The sequence below is a fragment of the Urocitellus parryii genome, chromosome 7 (genome assembly GCF_045843805.1).
Source record: "Urocitellus parryii isolate mUroPar1 chromosome 7, mUroPar1.hap1, whole genome shotgun sequence".
Taxonomy (NCBI): Eukaryota; Metazoa; Chordata; class Mammalia; order Rodentia; family Sciuridae; genus Urocitellus; species Urocitellus parryii.
Window position 1 is genome coordinate 143752316 of NC_135537.1, and position 18557 is coordinate 143770872.

The following is an 18557-nucleotide window of genomic DNA, read 5'->3' on the forward strand; positions in this document are numbered from 1 at the left end:
AGAGTGAGAGAGGGGAGAGAGAGAGATAATTTTTAATATTTATTTTTTAGTTCTCGGCGGACACAACATCTTTGTTGGTATGTGGTGCTGAGGATCGAACCCGGGCCGCATGCATGCCAGGCGAGCGCGCTACCGCTTGAGCCACATCCCCAGCCCTTACAACAATCTTGTGAGCTAGATTTTATCATTCTTGTATTCTAGATGAGAACATCAAAGATCAGAGAAATTAAGAAACCTGTTAAAGTCACCAAGCTGCAAAGTGGCTGGAATTTGAAAGCAAATATTGATTCTAAAGTCTATGGTCTTTTCATTGCATTTTCTGATTGATGATACAATTTAAAAAGATTAAGAAAAGGTATAGAGATCATTCTGTTGTACTTGATGTGGAAAAGGGGGATAATCAAGGGTGACAAACGGAATAAACCAGTTCTATATGTCTCTTACATCTCCTGGGAGATCATTTTGTACCTCCAAACAGAAGGAGCAGCAGGGCATGGTTGCTCATGCCTGTAATCCCAGCAACTAGCAAGGCTGAGGCAGGAGGGTCAGAAGTTCAAGGCCAGCCTCAACAATTTAGGGAGATCCTCAGCAACTTAATGGTTGGGGATGTGGCTCAGTGATTAAGCACCTCTGGTTTCAATCCCTGGTAAAAAAACAAACAGAAGGAACAGTAGGAGCTCATATATATAGCATCCTTCAATCATAGGCTTTAAATGATATAAGAGGAGATAGTGTGGAACCAGTGATCCTGAGGAACATATTCAGGAAAAACTAAGAGGTAATAATTAGTTATGATGATAATGGTTGGGGGAGAGAGAGGAATCAATTTAGGAACTGTGATTGTTAATGTGATATGTCAACTTGACTGGGACAAGAGATGTCCATATACTCGACTGAGATCAGGGATGCCCATACACATGGTAAAAGACTGAGATCAGGGATGCCCATACACATGGTAAAATGTTATGGGTGTGTCTGTGAGGAAGTTTCCAGAAAATATTAATATTTGAATGGGTAGATGGAGTAAAGAAAATAGCTCTCACCAGTGTGAGTGGGCATCATCTAATCCATTGAAAGACGGAATAGAAGAAAAAGAGGAAGAGTACATTCAGTCTGCTTGAGCTGGTATATTCATTTTACACTCAGATTGGGACTTACACGATTATCCCTCTGATTCTCAGACCTTCAGACTCAGTCATTGGCTTTCTTGGTTTTCTAGTTTGCAGATTATGGGACTTCTTACCCTCCATAATCATCCCCGGTCATTTTTAATTTTTTATTTTGAGATAAGGTTTCTCTAAATGGCTTAGGGTCTTGTTAAATTACTGAGGCTGTTTTTGAGCTTGCAATCCCCCTGCTGGGATTTCAGGCATGTGCCACACAACCATTTTAAATTTCCTTTCCTTTCTTACCTAGCTATCTATTTTGTCTATCATTGACCTAATCTGTCTTCTATTGGTTTTGTTTCTCTGGAGAACCCTAACTGACATAGGAACCTAGGAAGTTGAGCAGATAATGGTACCATAATAAATACCGCTAAGGTCTGAATGTCTGAGTCACCTTCCATATTTTGAAGACCTAATCACCACTGTGATGGTGTGAGGAGGTGGGACCTTTGGGAAGAGCTAGGATCTTTTGGACAGACCCCTCATGAATGGGATTAATGCCCTTATAGGAGAATCCCAGAGAGCTGCTCTCCCTTTCCATATCATGAGGACACAAGCAGAAAGTACACCTATGAATCTGATCTTGGATTTCCCAACCTCCAACTGCACTTCTAGCCTCTAATTACTGGGTCTCCTTATTTTGGCAAATGGCTTTATTGAGTAGGTTCCGTCAAAAAAGATCGTGGATGCCAGGTGTGGTGTTGCACACCTGTAATCACAGTGACTCAGGAGGTTGAGGCAGGAGGATCACAAGTTTGAGACTAGCCTCAGTAATGTAGTGAGGCCCTAAGCAATTTATCAAGATCCTGTCTGAAAATAAAAAACAAAAAGTGTTGGAGATATGGTTAAGCACATGCTGGGTTCAATCCCTGGGACAAAAAAAGATCTTGGATAATCTACCTTTTCAGTTTCCACTTTGCCCCTAAGAACACAGGAGAGGCTGCCCTGCCCCATTGCTGCCCTTTCTCTTCATCTTATTGTAGAGTGTGCCAGCCAGACTCCTTAATTCAGAATTCTTTAGGCCAGAATGAGTAACCATCTTCACAAATATATATGAAGGCCCCAAACTGGAGAGATGTGTCTAGCTGACTTCTTTGGGGAGGTAACACCTAGGGGTGTTCTAACACTGAGCTACATCGCCAACTTTTTTTTTTTTTTTTTTTTTTTTGTGGTACTGGGGAGTAGACCCAGGAGCACTTAACCAGCCATATCCCCCCTCCCCACCTTTTTTTGGTGGTAGTACTGGTGATTGAACCGAGGGCCTATGCATGCTAGGCAAGCACTCTACCAAATGAGTTATATCCATAGCTCTCCAGTCCTTTTTTAGTATTTTATTTATACAGGGTCTCTCACCTAGTTGTTTAGGGCCTCGCTAAGTTGCTGAAGCTGGCTTTGAACTCATTTTCCTCCTGCCTCAGCCTCCTGAGTCATTGTCCAACCCTTTTTATTTTTTGAGGCAAGATCTTGCTAAATTGCCCAGGCTGGCCTTGAACTTGCTATCCTCCTGCCTCAGCCTCCTGAGTAGCCAAGATTACAGGCATGTGCTACCATGCCAATTTATAACTTGTTCCTTTTAGAATGACAACAACTTTTGGCCTGTTCTCAGTTTTGTAGCCCATTAACATTCTGGGAAACTAGGGATGTAACTCAATGGTACAGTGCTTGTCTAGCATCCTAATTTCTGGGTTGAATCCTCAGCACCACACAAAACAACAACAACAACAACAACAAAATAGGGAGGAATACCTTTCTTGAACAAAGACCCAGTTTTACACTCAGAGTTAGGAGAAATTTAGAAACAATTTAATTGAACTACTAAACAAAGTCAGGAAGCCTGATTGCAACTTTATGAGATGTTATCTGATTTTCATTTGAACACACCAGGAATTAGGAACATATTCCCTGTCATTCTCAGTGCTGTCAATTGCTATCTGAGCTTTATCAAATCTCTTAAATCTCCTGTTTTCTCATTTACTAAAGAAGAGTAGATAATATCTTCTTCAAGAGCATTGTTGGGAGGATAAAAGGCAGTGTATACATTGCATAGTTCAGTCACAGAGGAGTGCAATGTTGATTCCATTTACAGGTCCTTTTATGGGTCAGGAAATTCCACTTCTGGATTGTCATCACCCAGAAAAAGCCCCCTTTTGAACTGCTTTTATACAGTTTTGGCAGCTTCTTTAAGTTTTACTTTCAGTTGTCAACAGAATGTCCCCCCCCCCCCCCCATTTGACATCCTCACAGATACCCAATTTTAGCTGAAGGAACTGGAGAAATACAATGAATTTTTTAATTGAGGAGCTGGGGTGAGATTTATGTGTGAATCATAATAACTATTTATTGAGACAATGTTCATTTTATAGCGAGCAGCTCTGTCCCGAGATTGAATGGGCTGCTTGGGAAAGACAGTGTTCTGTGACACTGGTGGGTTTAAACACAGGCTGGCTCGGATTCTGTAGGATTCAAGTCCGGACTGAGCGCACGCCGGCAAGTGATAAGACACTTGAAATGCATTTGAATGGTGCTATTCCTAGCAAGCAATGTTAGAAGGTTATTTGTCGACCTGAACGCATGGTTAAACGTGGAAGCTACAAAGCAAGCCAGCTTTCTTTGAATACTTAGCTAGGTGTTGAAAAACTCCTCTCGGAGGAATCTCAGAGTGGAATGGACTTTGGGGGTGGAGCATTGTCCCTTTCCTCGAGGGAGGGCCACCAGGCGGTGCTGCGGGGCTGGCAACCCACCCCCGAAGCGCCTCCACTCTCCGGGTCACCAGTCGCCCACCGCCGGGCAGAAAGACTACAACTCCCGGGGTGCCCTGGGAAGGGAGGCGGGAGACCCCGGGGGAGGGACGCGAGGGCGGGCCTTCCGGGTGTGTGTTTCCGGCGTCGGCGGCCGCGGCCGGGGACGGTGTGAGAGCGGTAAGATGGCGGCGGCAGCGGTGGTAGAGTTCCAGAGAGCCCAGTCTCTACTCAGCACCGACCGGGAGGCCTCCATCGACATCCTCCACTCCATCGGTAAAGGTTGCCGCGCCGTCCCCGCGGCCCCGCTGGCCCAGCGCGACCTGTGTCGGTCGGCGGCAGCGGAGAGGGGCCGGGCTAGCCGGCTCTGGTGCTGCTGACTCACTGTGTGTGTGAGGGGGGCCGGGCCGGGGGCACAGGCCGCTCGGGGTCCCCTAGAGCCCCCGGGGTCCCAGTCCGATGGGAAGCCCCGAGGCAGCCCTAGCGTCCACTTGCTGGCTGCTGACTCACGGTGGGCTCAGTGTGGAGTGGGAGGGAGGGCCGGACCGGGCCCCCACCCCTCCTCAGCCTTGTCCCCTGCTCCGGCCCGCACGAGCTGGCCCGGGACCCGGAGCAGTGCCGGCCGGCGGCCTGGTTACAAACCGGTCCGCGAGTGTCGAGTTGAAAGGCCTTGGCTCAGGGCTGGCGTTTCCCGCCGTTGTTATCAGCACAGGTTGCTCGGGGTGGGAGCGCGGGTGCTCGCACTTCTCTTGGAGTTTGGTTCCACAGGACCGTGGGAGCTGCTACTTATCCCAGCCCTCAACGCAAGGCTCCAGTAAAGGAGGGCATATTTCTGAATGTTGGAAATTTAGGGGTGACACACTCCTCAGGTTGGCATTTGTTTGAGGAGGTGGCCGAGACGTTCCTATGCTCGGTGTAGAGAGAATGTAGGAGCTAAGTATCGGGTGGGACTGCCGGGCTGGAGGAGGTGACTCACTAATCGTCCGGTTCTCTTCTGTAGCGAGGTTGGAAGTTAGTTCAGGGAGTTAGTTGTCAGTCGCGGAGTTCAGGAAACTGGAACCAGCCGACTGCACGATGCTGGAGAAAAGGAAAAAAATAAATTTCTTGACACCGTGGTATGATTGTCTTACACCTGCACCCAACAGGAAAGTTGAAAGTGGTGTCCTATCCAGTCGCTTTCTACTGGGATTCAGGTGTGAACAGAAATAAATTTGTGATGACAGAGAAGGCTTTCAATGTTTAATCATGAAGGGTTCAATTAGGGCATGGCTAACTCTTCAGGCACTTGTAGTAATGTGGTCTTTTAAATGTTTCGGGTTTGATCAACAAGTAGTACGGGAATGCACGTGTTTGTGGGTCTTCCAGGATGTTAGTATTTGTGTTGACTTATTGAATCTGTTGAATTTTGGTGCTCAGACTTGCTTGGAGAAAGGACAGTGACAAGATTTTGATGTCTTTATCTTTGTGGGTATTAGAGGAGTTGGGAGTCAAGATGCATCTTTGAAGGAATGATATGGTAAAAGGTGTTCCCTTTGAAGTTTTGATCTCAAGTCTGTTAAAGTTGCAAAACCAGAGTCATGTCAATCACTGTTACCTATATCTTTTTATTCTGAGTTCACATTAATATTTATAACTGATGTGAGAAGCATGTGTTTTAACCTTTTTAAGCCTAGTGCCTAATATTTTGTCTTTCAGATAGTAGAAATTATGGTAAACATTACCATTAGAGTATTTCTCTCTGGCCCACTATACTAGGAGGGAGTTCCCTGAAAGCTTCCCTGTAAGAGCAAACTTGAGTCATGATGGTGACAGCTTACTTTTTTCAGACTCCATCATGGAGTATCAAAATCTTGGTTTTTGTCAAGTCATGATGCTTTGTAAGAGAAGTGGTAACTAGTAATGATCACTAAAATTACAAACTTGGAGAGACTATTAGATGTTCACATGTTCAAATAATTATTAACAGTTGAAAGTGGGACAGAAAGTTATTTTAACAGCACCTGAATCCATTATGAAGCAGCAGTCTCTCCTAAGTGTAACTGTTCAAGATCACACTGGAACTTTGATAGCAGCTTTGAGCCCTTCACAGAATTGTTTATCCCTAATAAACCTATGGGCTGAAGCTTTCCACAGACCTGAAGTTTAATAAAAGGCTTTTGATTTATAGTCATCAATAATTTGGTCATTTGATTTTAGTTTATGGTAGAGATGTGTAGGCATGTTTTATATCTTCACATAAAATAGTGATTAGCATGGAGCTTAGCATCATAGGTATGAAGGATTTGTTTTAATTTTAATCAAGTGGTCACAACAGAAATCTCAATGTCTCTGGGCAAGGGAAATTCCCATGGATAGACTGAAAAAGCACGTTTAAAGAGAGGAATCTATTTTTTTAATGACTTACATGGGGGTGTGTTCTACATATATATGACCATTCTATTTGTTTAGAGAGTTTTTTTCCCCTTTTGTTAGTTTTTAAACTTAGAGTTTGTTGGTTAATATGTTTAAGTTCATAATAGGTCTTGTGAGTGTGAACTTTCCCTCAGTGTTCTTAGTTTTAATATGAATTTTAAGAGGACTTTTATTTTTCTCTCCCAGTGAAGCGTGACATTCAGGAAAATGATGAGGAGGCAGTGCAGGTCAAAGAGCAGAGCATCCTTGAACTGGGGTCTCTCCTGGCAAAGACTGGACAAGCTGCAGGTAAGTGCTGCAAATGGATCATACTTGAAATGCTTTTACCTGAAGTTCTGGGTTGAAGGCACTGTATTTTGTTGAAGGGAAGGGACATGAAACTTCTTTTACATACCCAGTTCATTTGTGATATAAATTCAGTTTTGTTTACTTGGCAACTTATTGATCTTCAGTTTTTTTAAGAAGGAAATTAAATGACCTTTTAAACTTTTTTGTTGTTGTTTGGGATTGAACCCAGGGATGCTCTCCCACTGAACTATATCCCCAGCCTTTTCAAACATTTTTTTATTTTGACAGTGTCTCACTCAGTTACATAGGCTGGCCTTGAATTTGTGATCCTCCTTCCTCAGCTTCCTGGGTTCCTGGAATTATAGGTTTGTGCCATCAGTGTCCACGTTCTTTAGTGATATAATTTTATTCTACAGATAGGGAAATCCATTTTTATTGGGATATAGGGATCTGTGATTTGTTTCTGGTTTTTGAATAGTCAGTGTATTTCCTTACACATGGGCAATAGTAGTCTCTAGTGATTTTATTGAGCAGCTTTGATGTATTTAATAAGGATAGTGACTTTAAACCCCTTGCTTAAAAATGATTGGGATCTTGTATCCAAGTGATTCACCATTTTTTTTTTCCTGAGACAGTGAATAAGACATTAAATAATTTCTTCTCAACACTTTTCCATTGGTATCTAGGACTTTATGCATGTTGTTGCCAAACACTTTAGTTGTAATTGAACTATTGGCTAGGTTTAAGATGATATTCTGATGATGGGTGTGTCCTTGGAATGAGGGGAGAGTTCTGTTGTTCACAAAAGGCCTTTGACCAGTAAAGTGGTAATAGTATTAGAGAGAAGTTTGTGTAAACTTAAAATGGGCTATTTTATTTATTTATTTAATTTATTTAGTTTTGTCCATTATAAAGTGAATTTTGGATTGTGGGCATAGCTAAATGTAGACTCTCTAGCATGTGTGAGACCCTGGGTACAATCCCTAACACTGCAAAGAAAAAAAAGTAGTGAATTTAGAGCATATTTGAATATTATAATAAATTAAACTATGGTAAGTGCCTTTGTGAATTACTTTCCCCCAAATTATGTTGTTATCCAAGAGAATGATGAGAAAAATTTACCAAAACTTCTTGAACTTGAGAATTAATTTTTTTTTAAATTAGGGTAATTTAACTTATTGACTCAATCAGTAGAAAGTTGAGTAGAGATGTATGAAATTCTGAGGATGTGTTTACATGGGTTTTTTAGTTTAAAATATTATTTATCTATTACTGGTGATTGAACTGAGGGATACTTTACCACTAAGCTTCATCCCCAGATCTTTTTATTTTTCATTTTGAGACAGGGTCTCACTAAGTTGCTGAGATTGGCCTCAAACTTGGTGATCTTCCTGTTCAGCCTCCAAAATTGCTGGGATTACAGGCTTACACTACCATGCCTGGCTAAATTGTCATCTTTAAATAGCTATAAGAAGGACCATACCTAATCAGTTTTGAGTACTAACTATGAACTCTTTTAAAAATGCACATGTTTTTGAGTTCTTGAAACAATTTAAAGGTAGGTACTGTTATCCATTTTACACAGGAGGAAACTGAGCACAGAGGAGTTAAATAACTTACCAGTAAATGGTGTGGCCAGGGTTTGAACTCACCATAGTCTCACTTCAGAGCTCCTTGCCGCATGGCATAGTTATTGCTTTTCTATAGTTATTCACTTATGGATTATCATTGATGGGTGTTGGTTTTTTCCAACTTAGGGTAACTTCTTTCTTGTTTGATATTATTTATGGATTCCTTTTGCCTGTGAGTGAATTTCCAAAATAATTGATAATTAGTTCATGCAAAATATAATCTATAATTTTATTGAAAGAATTATAAAGCCAGGTGAAGTGACTTAAAATTTTTTGTTGTTGTTGTTGAAATATTCACATCTCTGCTTTCCTCCAGGAGTATGGATAATTAAAAATTATAAATAAGTAAATCTATATCTTTAGTAGTAGATATAGTCAGTGCTTCAGTAATTTTTATCTAAAGAAATTATTATTTTATTGAAATTCCTATTTTTTGCTTATTTATCTTTCATCCTTGCCCTCCTTGCCTTGTGACCCGATATGTGATCAATTTAGAAGTATGTTGCTAAACCTGTTGGAAACATTATTATTATTATTTTTTGAAAACCCAAAGGTACTCTACCACTAAGTTATATCCCCCGCCATTTTTCAAAGTTTTTTATTTTGAAATAGGATCTTACTAACTTGCTAAGGCTGTTCTTGAACTCAGTCTCTCAAGTCTCTGGGATTACAGGCATGCAGTACTGTGCCTGGCTTTATTGGAACTTAATGATGAATTATAAGGGTTTTCAAAAACTTTCCTAGATTTCTTATCATTTTTTCTAAGATATTGATGAATATAGGTATATACACAATAGAAATCCTAAGGAAGTCTTGGGGCCCATTAAATTCATTTACCTGCCTTTGTTGTTAATAATTGATAGATTTATATTGTTTGTTTTCTTTGATTTTGAGTTCCCTAAGAACAGAAATCTGTTCCATTAATCTTCCATTCATTTTCAGTTTTGCTTTATTATGCATTTAGTCTAGCAGTGTGCTAAGTACTCTGATTTTGAGTTTAAAATTAGGCTTCTGACTGACAATAGTCACTTGGATTAGTGAATAAGACGATGTTTAATGTATAATAGTGATTGAAAGTAGTGTTGAGTGTCACAGACATGAAGCCTAGGCTCACAATCTGCAGATTTCAAAGCCTGAGACTCTTTAAAGTAATCTGTTAGTTTCTAAGGAGATTTTGGTCATATAATTGCAAATACCAGTGAGAATGGGGGGAAGACATTAGTATGATTTTATGGATATTTTAAAATTTAACTCTGAACATATGAAAATGGAAAGAAATAGGGAGTACATGTAAGAATGAATATAAAACAATAGTAGACTAAAGTAGAAAAAATGAAGTCTTGAACAGTGACAACTGAGCTAATTTGTTTCTCTGTTGGCATGAAGAATAACACTCATTGCTTAAAGGAAATATTGTAATGTTATCATGCTGGAGTGAAAGGCAGAATGCTTAGCTCATGTTTTACTTCTGCCTTTTCTAGGAAGGAAAATGATTTTCAAACAGAAAAAAGATAGAAATAACATCAGAAAGAGAGAATTAAAGCCCAGGTAGGTGAGAGACAAGACAGCAGATAGTCTCTTTAAATAAATAAGGTTCTGACAATTTCTGTCTTTGAATATCAAAAGACTTGTTCTATCAGATTCAACCATAGAGCTACTTACTCTAGAAAAGTCATGGAGGATGGAGAAGTATAAGGAAACTAAGGATAGGTAAATATTATTTCACCTTTCAAAAAGATAATGAAGAGACTAGATCTAGATATTATAAACTGTATTATAAACTAAAGTCAGAGAAGCTCTGGAGATAATTTTTTTTTCTTAAAACATTTCTTTTTAGTTGTAGATGGATAGAATTTTATTTGTTTTTATGTGGTGCTAAGGATCAAATCCAGTGCCTCACATTTGCTAGGCAAGCACTCTGCCACTGAGCTACAACCCCAGCCCTGGACAGATTATTTGATTAGGAGATTTTAATGACTTATAGCAGTGTATTATGAACAGATTACGCCAAACTTTCCTTTAGAACTGGTAGATTTGCAGGAATCCTGCCACCTGTTTTTGCAAACAAAGTTTTATTGAACATGGCCACACCCACTCATTTTCATATTGTCTTTGACTCCTTTTCTACTATAATGGCTTAGATGAGTACCTGCCCGTGAGACCATATAACCTAAAAAAGCCAAAAGTATTTACTATATGGCCGTTCATAGAAAAAAAAAATTTCAATTTGTGAATTAGAGAAATGATATAGGCTGTATTATTTGGTTTAAGCAGAATATTTGAACATTTACCATGATTACTAATATAGAAGGTACAGTTAGGAATTTATAGTGGAAATGTGTTAATAAATGTGTCATTTGTCTACCTGAAGAAAAGTCTCTAGTATCATGTCATAGGAATCTATCCTTGTTTAGCTTGTCAGCATCTGGTATCATGGTTAAAGCCATTTCAGAAGGCATGCTTATTTTTGTAGATGACTCAGTACAGTAGAGGACAGAATTAAGGTTCACAGTTACTGCCAAAGCCAAGAAGATTAAATTCATTTGTGAAGTATTTATCACAACAGAGGAAGATGGGGAATTACCTGTCTTAACAGTAGTCTATGCAAAAAAAAGACCTTTGTGGTCTGAACAGTCTGAACAAAGAATGCTATTGGAAAAAAGCAAAATATGCTATCTTGTGGTATATGTAATAACCAGAGAAAGAATATTATACCCCTCTTGGAGCATTTTCTTTAGTTCTGGGTTCAGTAGTGTATCGCAAGTACCTTTATAAACTAGAGCTTATTCAGAGGAGGGCAACTGTAGGGATAAGTACTCTAGAAACTTGGACATTGGAGGAACAATTGAAATAGCTAAAGATATTTAGCTTGGAGAAAGGGAAAGTTAGGAACATGTAAATGATAGTTATTTTTAAATATTTGAAGTCATATGGGAGGAGGTATAGGCTTGAGTTTCCTAAAAGAATAGTTTGGTTTGATCAACATTGGAATAGATTACTTTTTGAATATTTTAGTCACTAGAAGTCACATTGTTTATGCATAGGAGAAAATGCTATAGGAGAAGGGATGTTTAAAAAGTTATGTTGGGGGCTGGGGCTGTAGCTCAGTGTTAGAGCACTTGCCTTGCACATGTGAGGCACTGGGTTTGATCCTCAGAACCACATAAAAACAAACAAACAAATAAATAAATAAATGAATTTTTAAAAACAATTATGTGCATGTGGCTTAAGGTAGAATGCTGTTCAGCATGTATGAGACCCTGGGTTCCATCCCAAGCACCACATAAATAAATAAATAAGATTAAAAAAATTAAAAACTGTCATTATGTAATTGAAATTTGTATTTGCATAAATGTAAAAAGCAATTTGAGGGGGAACATCGCTATAGACTGGAGTTAGCATGGAAAACTTAATAGGACTGTTCCTCAAAGGCTATGTAAAACGTATATAAGTCAAGAAGATGGGAAGACATATCAGATGTCAGATGGCATGGTGAGATGAGTGCAGCTTGAAAGCAGGAATGTAGTGTATGTGAGGGTGAATGAGAGGGCAGAATGGGAAAAAGTTGTAGACATTGGGAATCAAAGGTCAGTACTGGGGAGTGAAAAGGAAAGATGAACTCTGTGTAGAGTTCCTTTTAGTACCTGACACAGTCCTGTGCATCCTCTTACTACTCAGGCAGATGAGCATTTCAGGACACAAATTAGTGTTCTCTGGAGGGTGAAGATCGCTTGTCCTGAATTAGAGTTCTCATGGGGGTGAGTCTACAACAGGAGAGTACTAAAGAGGCACCGAGGTAGTTTTAACCTAAATTCCAAAAATACTTCCTTTTGTTTAGTAGAGACATTCTCTAATTTTTGTTTGACAAGCATGTATCTCTTTTTCTAAAGTCTCTCCCTTAGTGTTCATGTACTCTTCTCTTTTCTTCTACAAGGGGGAAGAAGCAGGCATTTCTCTCACTGAAAGAGAATTGTTTTTTAAGACTCAGATTTTGTAGATTAGTAGGATTTAAAAATCTTTTTTAAGATTGATATAATACCTGTATTTTATTTATTTATTTTTATGTGATACTAAGGATTGGACCCAGTACCTCACATGTGCTAGGCAAGTGCTCTACTACTACCCCAGCCCTGATTAATGGGAATTTTTTTAAAAAATAGGGTATAGTAAAACTCTTAAGGGTAAAATACCTTAACCTCTATGTGGAAAGTTTATTCAGAAGAATGCTGAGGAAGTGATAACTGCTAAAGGCGATATTGGGGATCCTTCAAGAATTACTTCAAGAAGGGAAGGAAACTTGGTATTGGAAGTCTCTGTTTGAGAAGAACTGCAAAGGTAGACTTGGGATATATATACTCCTGTAGCTTGGTATTTGTTGATTGTGAGAAAGTGATTTTGTACAAGGTGGGCAGAGGTATAGCACATTTCATGGTCTAGAAAACTGACCTTTGAGAATAGGAGTACTTTGAACATAATCTTTCATTAAGATGGGTAAATGAGGCATAGATATAAGATTTTTTATTCTGGGTTTTCATCCAGTGTCTGAGAAGGAAATAAAATACAAATTTGGTATATGATATTAATCTTTCTTTTGCTACTCTATTTCCTGCTGGGAATGCTTTAAATTCCTAGTAAGTTTCATTTAGACTAATTTCAATGATGTAAGTACTGATTTTTATTATTTTGGGTCAGTTTTAATGGGTATTTTGTCCCTGATACTGATGCTTACTTTTTTCTTATCTCAATTGCCTTCTATACAGAGCTTGGGGGACTCCTGAAGTATGTACGACCCTTCTTGAATTCCATCAGTAAGGCTAAAGCAGCTCGCCTAGTCCGGTCTCTTCTTGATCTGTTTCTTGATATGGAAGCAGCTACAGGGCAGGAGGTAAGCTATGGTAATGACAGAAAGTAGATTATATGGAAAAAAGTGTTTTAGTGAGAGAAATGCCTGCTTCGCAGTGGTACTAGGTGGAAGGGACAGCTGGGAGGACGGCTCAGGACTTATCATGTCAGTTTCTCTTTGTTACAGGACATTTGATACTTTGGGTCTGTTCCATGCTTTGCTTTGTAAGTGGAGATTGTCAGTGGTCCCTGGAATCCTCATTACATCAGGGTCACAAACTGATTCTTGTCTTTGAGGTATTGTATTGCCACACCTTTGTAATGTTTTCTGTGTCTGTGGTACCTTTCATCTTGTGTGACAATGCTCTTTATGAGCAATAATTAAGTCTTGTGGCAGCCCTTCTTGGCATGTTTATATTATGTACATGCCTTTATTGAGGGGTGAGCATTCATCTGTTGTGTCTCATGTGTGCGGAAGTGACTCTGATGTTTCTGTACATGTTCTCTCTCTCTCTCTCTTTCTCTCCCCCCCCCCCCAGTACTGGGGATTTAACCCAGGGGTGCTTTGCCACTGAGTTAGATCCCCAGTCCTTTTTGTTTATTTGAGACAGGGTCTTGCTAAGTTGCTAATACTGACCTTAAACTTATGATCCTCCTGCCTCAGCCTCCTGAGTAGCTGGGATTACAGGCATGTGCCACCATGTCGAATTCTGTACATGTTCTTTACAAATTCAAACTAGACCTTGAACTGAATGGAAGAGTGCCTCTCTGTAATGACTGAACTTCTTAATTAAAAATCATTCTGTAAACAGTGACAGACTTAAGGATATATTATAATTGCTTGAATCTTTTTAGGAAGACTATAGTTGTTACGTTTCCTGTAGATACATTTATCAGGATTTATTGCGTATCTGCTGTGTGTTAGGTACTGGGATACAACTGTAAAAACACACTATCACTGTTCTCAAGAGGATTTTTAATAGGGAAGACAGATAATTAAACCATACATAAAATTTTAATAGTATGTAGTCAGGAGTTAAAATTGTTAGTTGGCTACATGTCTAGTTGTTTGCTATATATTTTCTTTTTTTTTTAAATTTTTTTTTTAATATTTATTTTTTAGTTCTCGGTGGACACAACATCTTTGTTGGTATGTGGTGCTGGGGATCGAACCCGGGCCGCACGCACTCCAGGCGAGTGCGCTACCAGTTGAGCCACATCCCCAGCCCCTAGTTGTTTGCTATATATAGGGAAAAGATATGAAAGGCCACAGTAGCATATTGAATAAATCATGAAGAATTTTAGAAACCCAAGGGCTCATGGGTCCCACTTGGAAATCATGTCTTTTGTTAAATCTGGTTTCTTGCCTTAATGATTCTTTGAAGCTTAGTTATAAACTTTATTTGTGTGAAATATTTGTTTTGGGCAAAACTGTGTTTAATTGATAGTAGATCACAAATAAGTAATATTTAGATGACTGCCTTTTGAACCAAAGTATTAGAGTTATTTTTTAATTTTAATCTTTGGGTACTAGGAATTTAACCCAGAGGTGCTTTGCCACTGAGCTATATCCCCAGCTCTTTTTATTTTTTATATTTTAAGACACTGAGTAACTTAGGGCCTTGCTAAGTTGCTGAGGCTGGCCTCTAATTTGTGATCCTCCTGCCTCAACCACCTGAGCCTCTGGGATTATAGGCATGTGTCACTGCACCTGGCTTAGACTTATTTTCTATTTTTTGTAGTTGTAGATGGACAGAATACTTTTATTTGTTTATTTTTATGTGGTGCTGAGGATTGAACTAGTGCCTCACGCTTGCTAGGCAAGCGCTCTGCTGCTGAGCCCCAGCCCCAGCCCCAAGGCTTATTTTTATAAATAAAAGAAAAGATGACTTTTTATTTGGGATATCAGTCTTATCTAACCCTGACTTTTTAAAAAATTGTACTTTGTACTCATTAAACTGGCACCATCTTTTGTTTGAAGTAGGATACTATAAAGTAGAGTGATCAATAAATGTTAGTTTGAAAATTATTAATAAATGCTACTTGAAGCCGGGAGCAGTAGTGTAGGCATATAATTCCAGCAACTCAGAAGTCTGAGGCAGGAGGCTTTTAAGTTTGAGGCCAGCCTCAGCAAATTAGAGAGGCCCTAAACAACTTAGTGAGACCCTGTTGTGTGTGGGAGGTGAGCACTCTACTGCTGAGCCACAACTCCAACCCCTTAATGGAACTTTTTAGGCAGAAAAATTATAGAAGCTGCTCCTTTGCACATGAAAGTCTGTGGAATTTGATCTTTCCTAGAACATAGAGCTGACTTCAGTGAGCAGAACTGCATTTGTTTAATGATCAGTTCTTTTACATCTTTGTGGAAGTATATGCAAATCATAGTTTAATGGCGTCTTTTAATTGACCAGTGAGATTTACTGGCCTTTGTCATATGGTTCTACATCAGGTTAGGCTCTCCCTTAACTGTGTATATGTTACCTTGCATTACATATTACATTTTTGTGAACTAGCCACCTTTCTTCTTTTTCCTTGAGTATGAGGAAGCATATGTAGGCATTTTTCATTTTTATCATCAGTGTTACTTTACTGTTAAATAAAGGCTAATTTTTTTTTTTTAAATTAAGTGCCAGAGTCTTAATGGAACACCTCCCCCCAGGGGCACACTCCCACTGAGATATATACCTAGCCTTTTTGATTCTCTATTTTGAGACAAGGTCTCACTAAGTCCAGAAACTGACCTTGAACTTGTGATCTCTTCTTGCCTTAGGCTGAGTTCTGGGATTATAAGTGTGCACCACTATTCCTTACCCTTTTTAATTAAGGGTGTGTGTGTGTGTATGTGTATGTATATATATATAGATACACACATATTCTGCCCGCCATTTATATTGGAGATTGAACTCAGGAGCACTTTACCATTAAGCTACATCCCCAGTTTTTTTTTTTTTGTTGTTGTTGTTTGTTTATTTGTTTGTTTGTTTGAGGCAGAGTCTCACTAAATTGCTGAGGAGCTTGCTAAGTTTTTGAGGCTAGCTTTGAGCTTGTCGTCTTCCTGGTTTAGCCTCCTGAGTTGCTGGGATTATAGGCATGCACCTCTGTGCCTGGCCTGACTCCCTCACTCCCTTTTTTTCAAATCAGGTTCTTGATAGATGGCAGAGTTTGGCCTTGAGTTTGTGATCCTCTTTCCTCAAACTCCCAAGTTGCTGGATATTTTGGTAATTTTTGTGGATAATAGGTTATTTATTTTTTGGGGAAGAGATTATGAATCAACCTGATGGTTTCAGCTATACCCCTACTCAGTATCACCAACCTCAGTATCCAACCATTTGTTAAATTCTTTTCATGCAGCTGTCTTCAATGTCTGCTTCTCCACCTCTTTTGTATTTGTTTTCTCTTTACAACTACCTTCTAATTTGGTTCCTAATAATTTGTTATTTGGACTATAGAAGAAACTTCACTATTCCAATCATTTCATTTCTCTCCTTTTTTCCCTCCAGCTTGAGCCTTCAGTGGCTCTCCATTGTCAGTAGGTAGTTCTTGGTATTTTATGATACAGTTTTCTACAGCAGCTTGATCTTCTGGCACTCTACTAAATTTACCAAATATGCCAGTCATGTTAGATGCCTGGATGTTTGCTGAACAGCCCTGTCTGCTCCTTTTGCTGTACCTTTACATAGTTCTATCTCAAGGTCCACCTTCTCTGAAATCTTTCCTTGTAGACTTTGGTGTGATCATTACTCTTTCAGTGACCCATATTTACATATTATGTGTATGATTATTCTGTTTTGTATGACAATTACTTGTACATTTATTTTCTTTAATATAATCTCAGGTGAAGCATTATATACCTTACATTACCTAAGGATCTTCCTCATTCCCAGTATAGTCCAAATTCCTTAGCCATAGCTACCTCTGACTGTATCTAGTACCCAGTACACTGATTTCTGTTTTACTTTCTTTACAGCTGGCATATTGTCCTTTTTGCCATAATCCCTTAAACTGTTCTGGCTGTGGGGCATTTATATTCATCTGGATTGTTCAGCCTGATCCCCCCTATCCTAGGCTTATTCAATATAATTCTTTGACTCTACATAGTGTTTTTGTAAAATGCTACAAAGTTAAAAAAAAAACAAAAAACAAAAAAAAACCCACCTCAAACAAGGTGGGGTTGTAGCTCAGTGGTAGAGCACTTGTTTCACGTGTGTGGGACACTGGGTCGATCCTCAGCACTACATAAAAATGAATAAATAAAAATAAAGATATTTGTCCATCTACAATTAAAATAAATAAACAAACAAATAAAAACTAAAAAATTTTGTATACTGACTATACAGTAAAAACCCAAAACAGCATACAGGTGTTTGAGTAACCTGCAAGACCACCGAATGGCAGGTGAAATGGGATCTCAGCCTGATGATAACATGAGTGTTTTTCTTCATATTATTTCAAGTCTTTGCTCACATATTGCTTTCTCAGAGACCTTCTTTGAGCAATCTCTGCTTTATTTCATATTTACTTGTTTAACGTTTCTTTTCCACTTAGGATAAATGGTTCATGAGGATAGCTGCTTTTTCCTACTTACTGCAGTATCATTGGTACTTGGAATAGTTTTGTCTCAGAGGAATTACATAACTAGTACTTGTTGAAGGAGTATGTGGATTATGCCTCTATTGTGGTAGATGCCCAGAAAATACTGTTGAATTGAGATCTGAGTTTACTGAATAGAGATGTAAGCATGGGGTGCTTGCATCTCAGTACTCCTTGTCTAGGTGACACAGAGATATCTGACTTGGAAATCAGATATAGTTTTCATTTTTGGTTCTTTTAAAATTCTTTGGGTGATGGAAAAGGATCACTGTCATAGTATTATTGAGGCCTGAAGCAAAATAGGAAGTTTTAGATAATTTTTAAGAGAGAGAGTTTTGTGTTAAAGAATTTGTTACCTTTTTCTGTTTAGGGGCCAGCTGTAAGTCAGGGGTATTTACAGAACAATCTTCCAGCTTGCAGTATTCTTAAAGATGATGTGATTCAGGGTATGATCTGGTTGTTTGTGTTACTAAGATTTGGAATCCAGAAAGTAAGGACAGGGAATAAGTATAGGAGAATGGAGGGTGGGGGTGAAGACGAGTGGTTGGCACGATGAGGGAATTTGAAAAAGTGTGATGAAGAGAAGACTGAGCCAGATTCTTGCCAAGTGGTAAACTGAACTCAAATTAATGTTTCCTTTAGGGATCTCTAGGGAGTTGCTAGAGATGTGGGAAGCCATTGTTGGGTGTAGTCTGTCCAGCTGAAAGTAATAGCACATTTAATTTTTTTTCATATGCATACTTTTATTAAATATAATTTCCAAAAAAATGAGAAAAGTGGTATTGCTTTACATTTCTGCTTTATTACTTTTTATATAATAGCATACTTTAATAAACCAAAAGGGTTAGAGAATTAGAGAATTTCAGTCGTGAAATAATGGTTGTTTTTTC

The 18557-nt window shown here is 38.9% G+C and overlaps 1 protein-coding gene across 1 annotated transcript in view; it reads left to right on the top strand.

The window, feature by feature from the left end:
* The first annotated feature begins 4035 nt into the window (after positions 1-4035).
* The window catches only part of Psmd11 (proteasome 26S subunit, non-ATPase 11), a 38968-nt gene continuing 24446 nt past the window's right edge, over positions 4036-18557 (top strand). Inside the window, exons 1-3 of the mRNA XM_026388838.2 lie at positions 4036-4180; positions 6503-6604; positions 12996-13120. Of these exons, the coding sequence (XP_026244623.1) occupies positions 4090-4180; positions 6503-6604; positions 12996-13120 (318 nt within the window). The 5' untranslated portion in view covers positions 4036-4089. The remainder of the gene's footprint in view (positions 4181-6502; positions 6605-12995; positions 13121-18557) is intronic.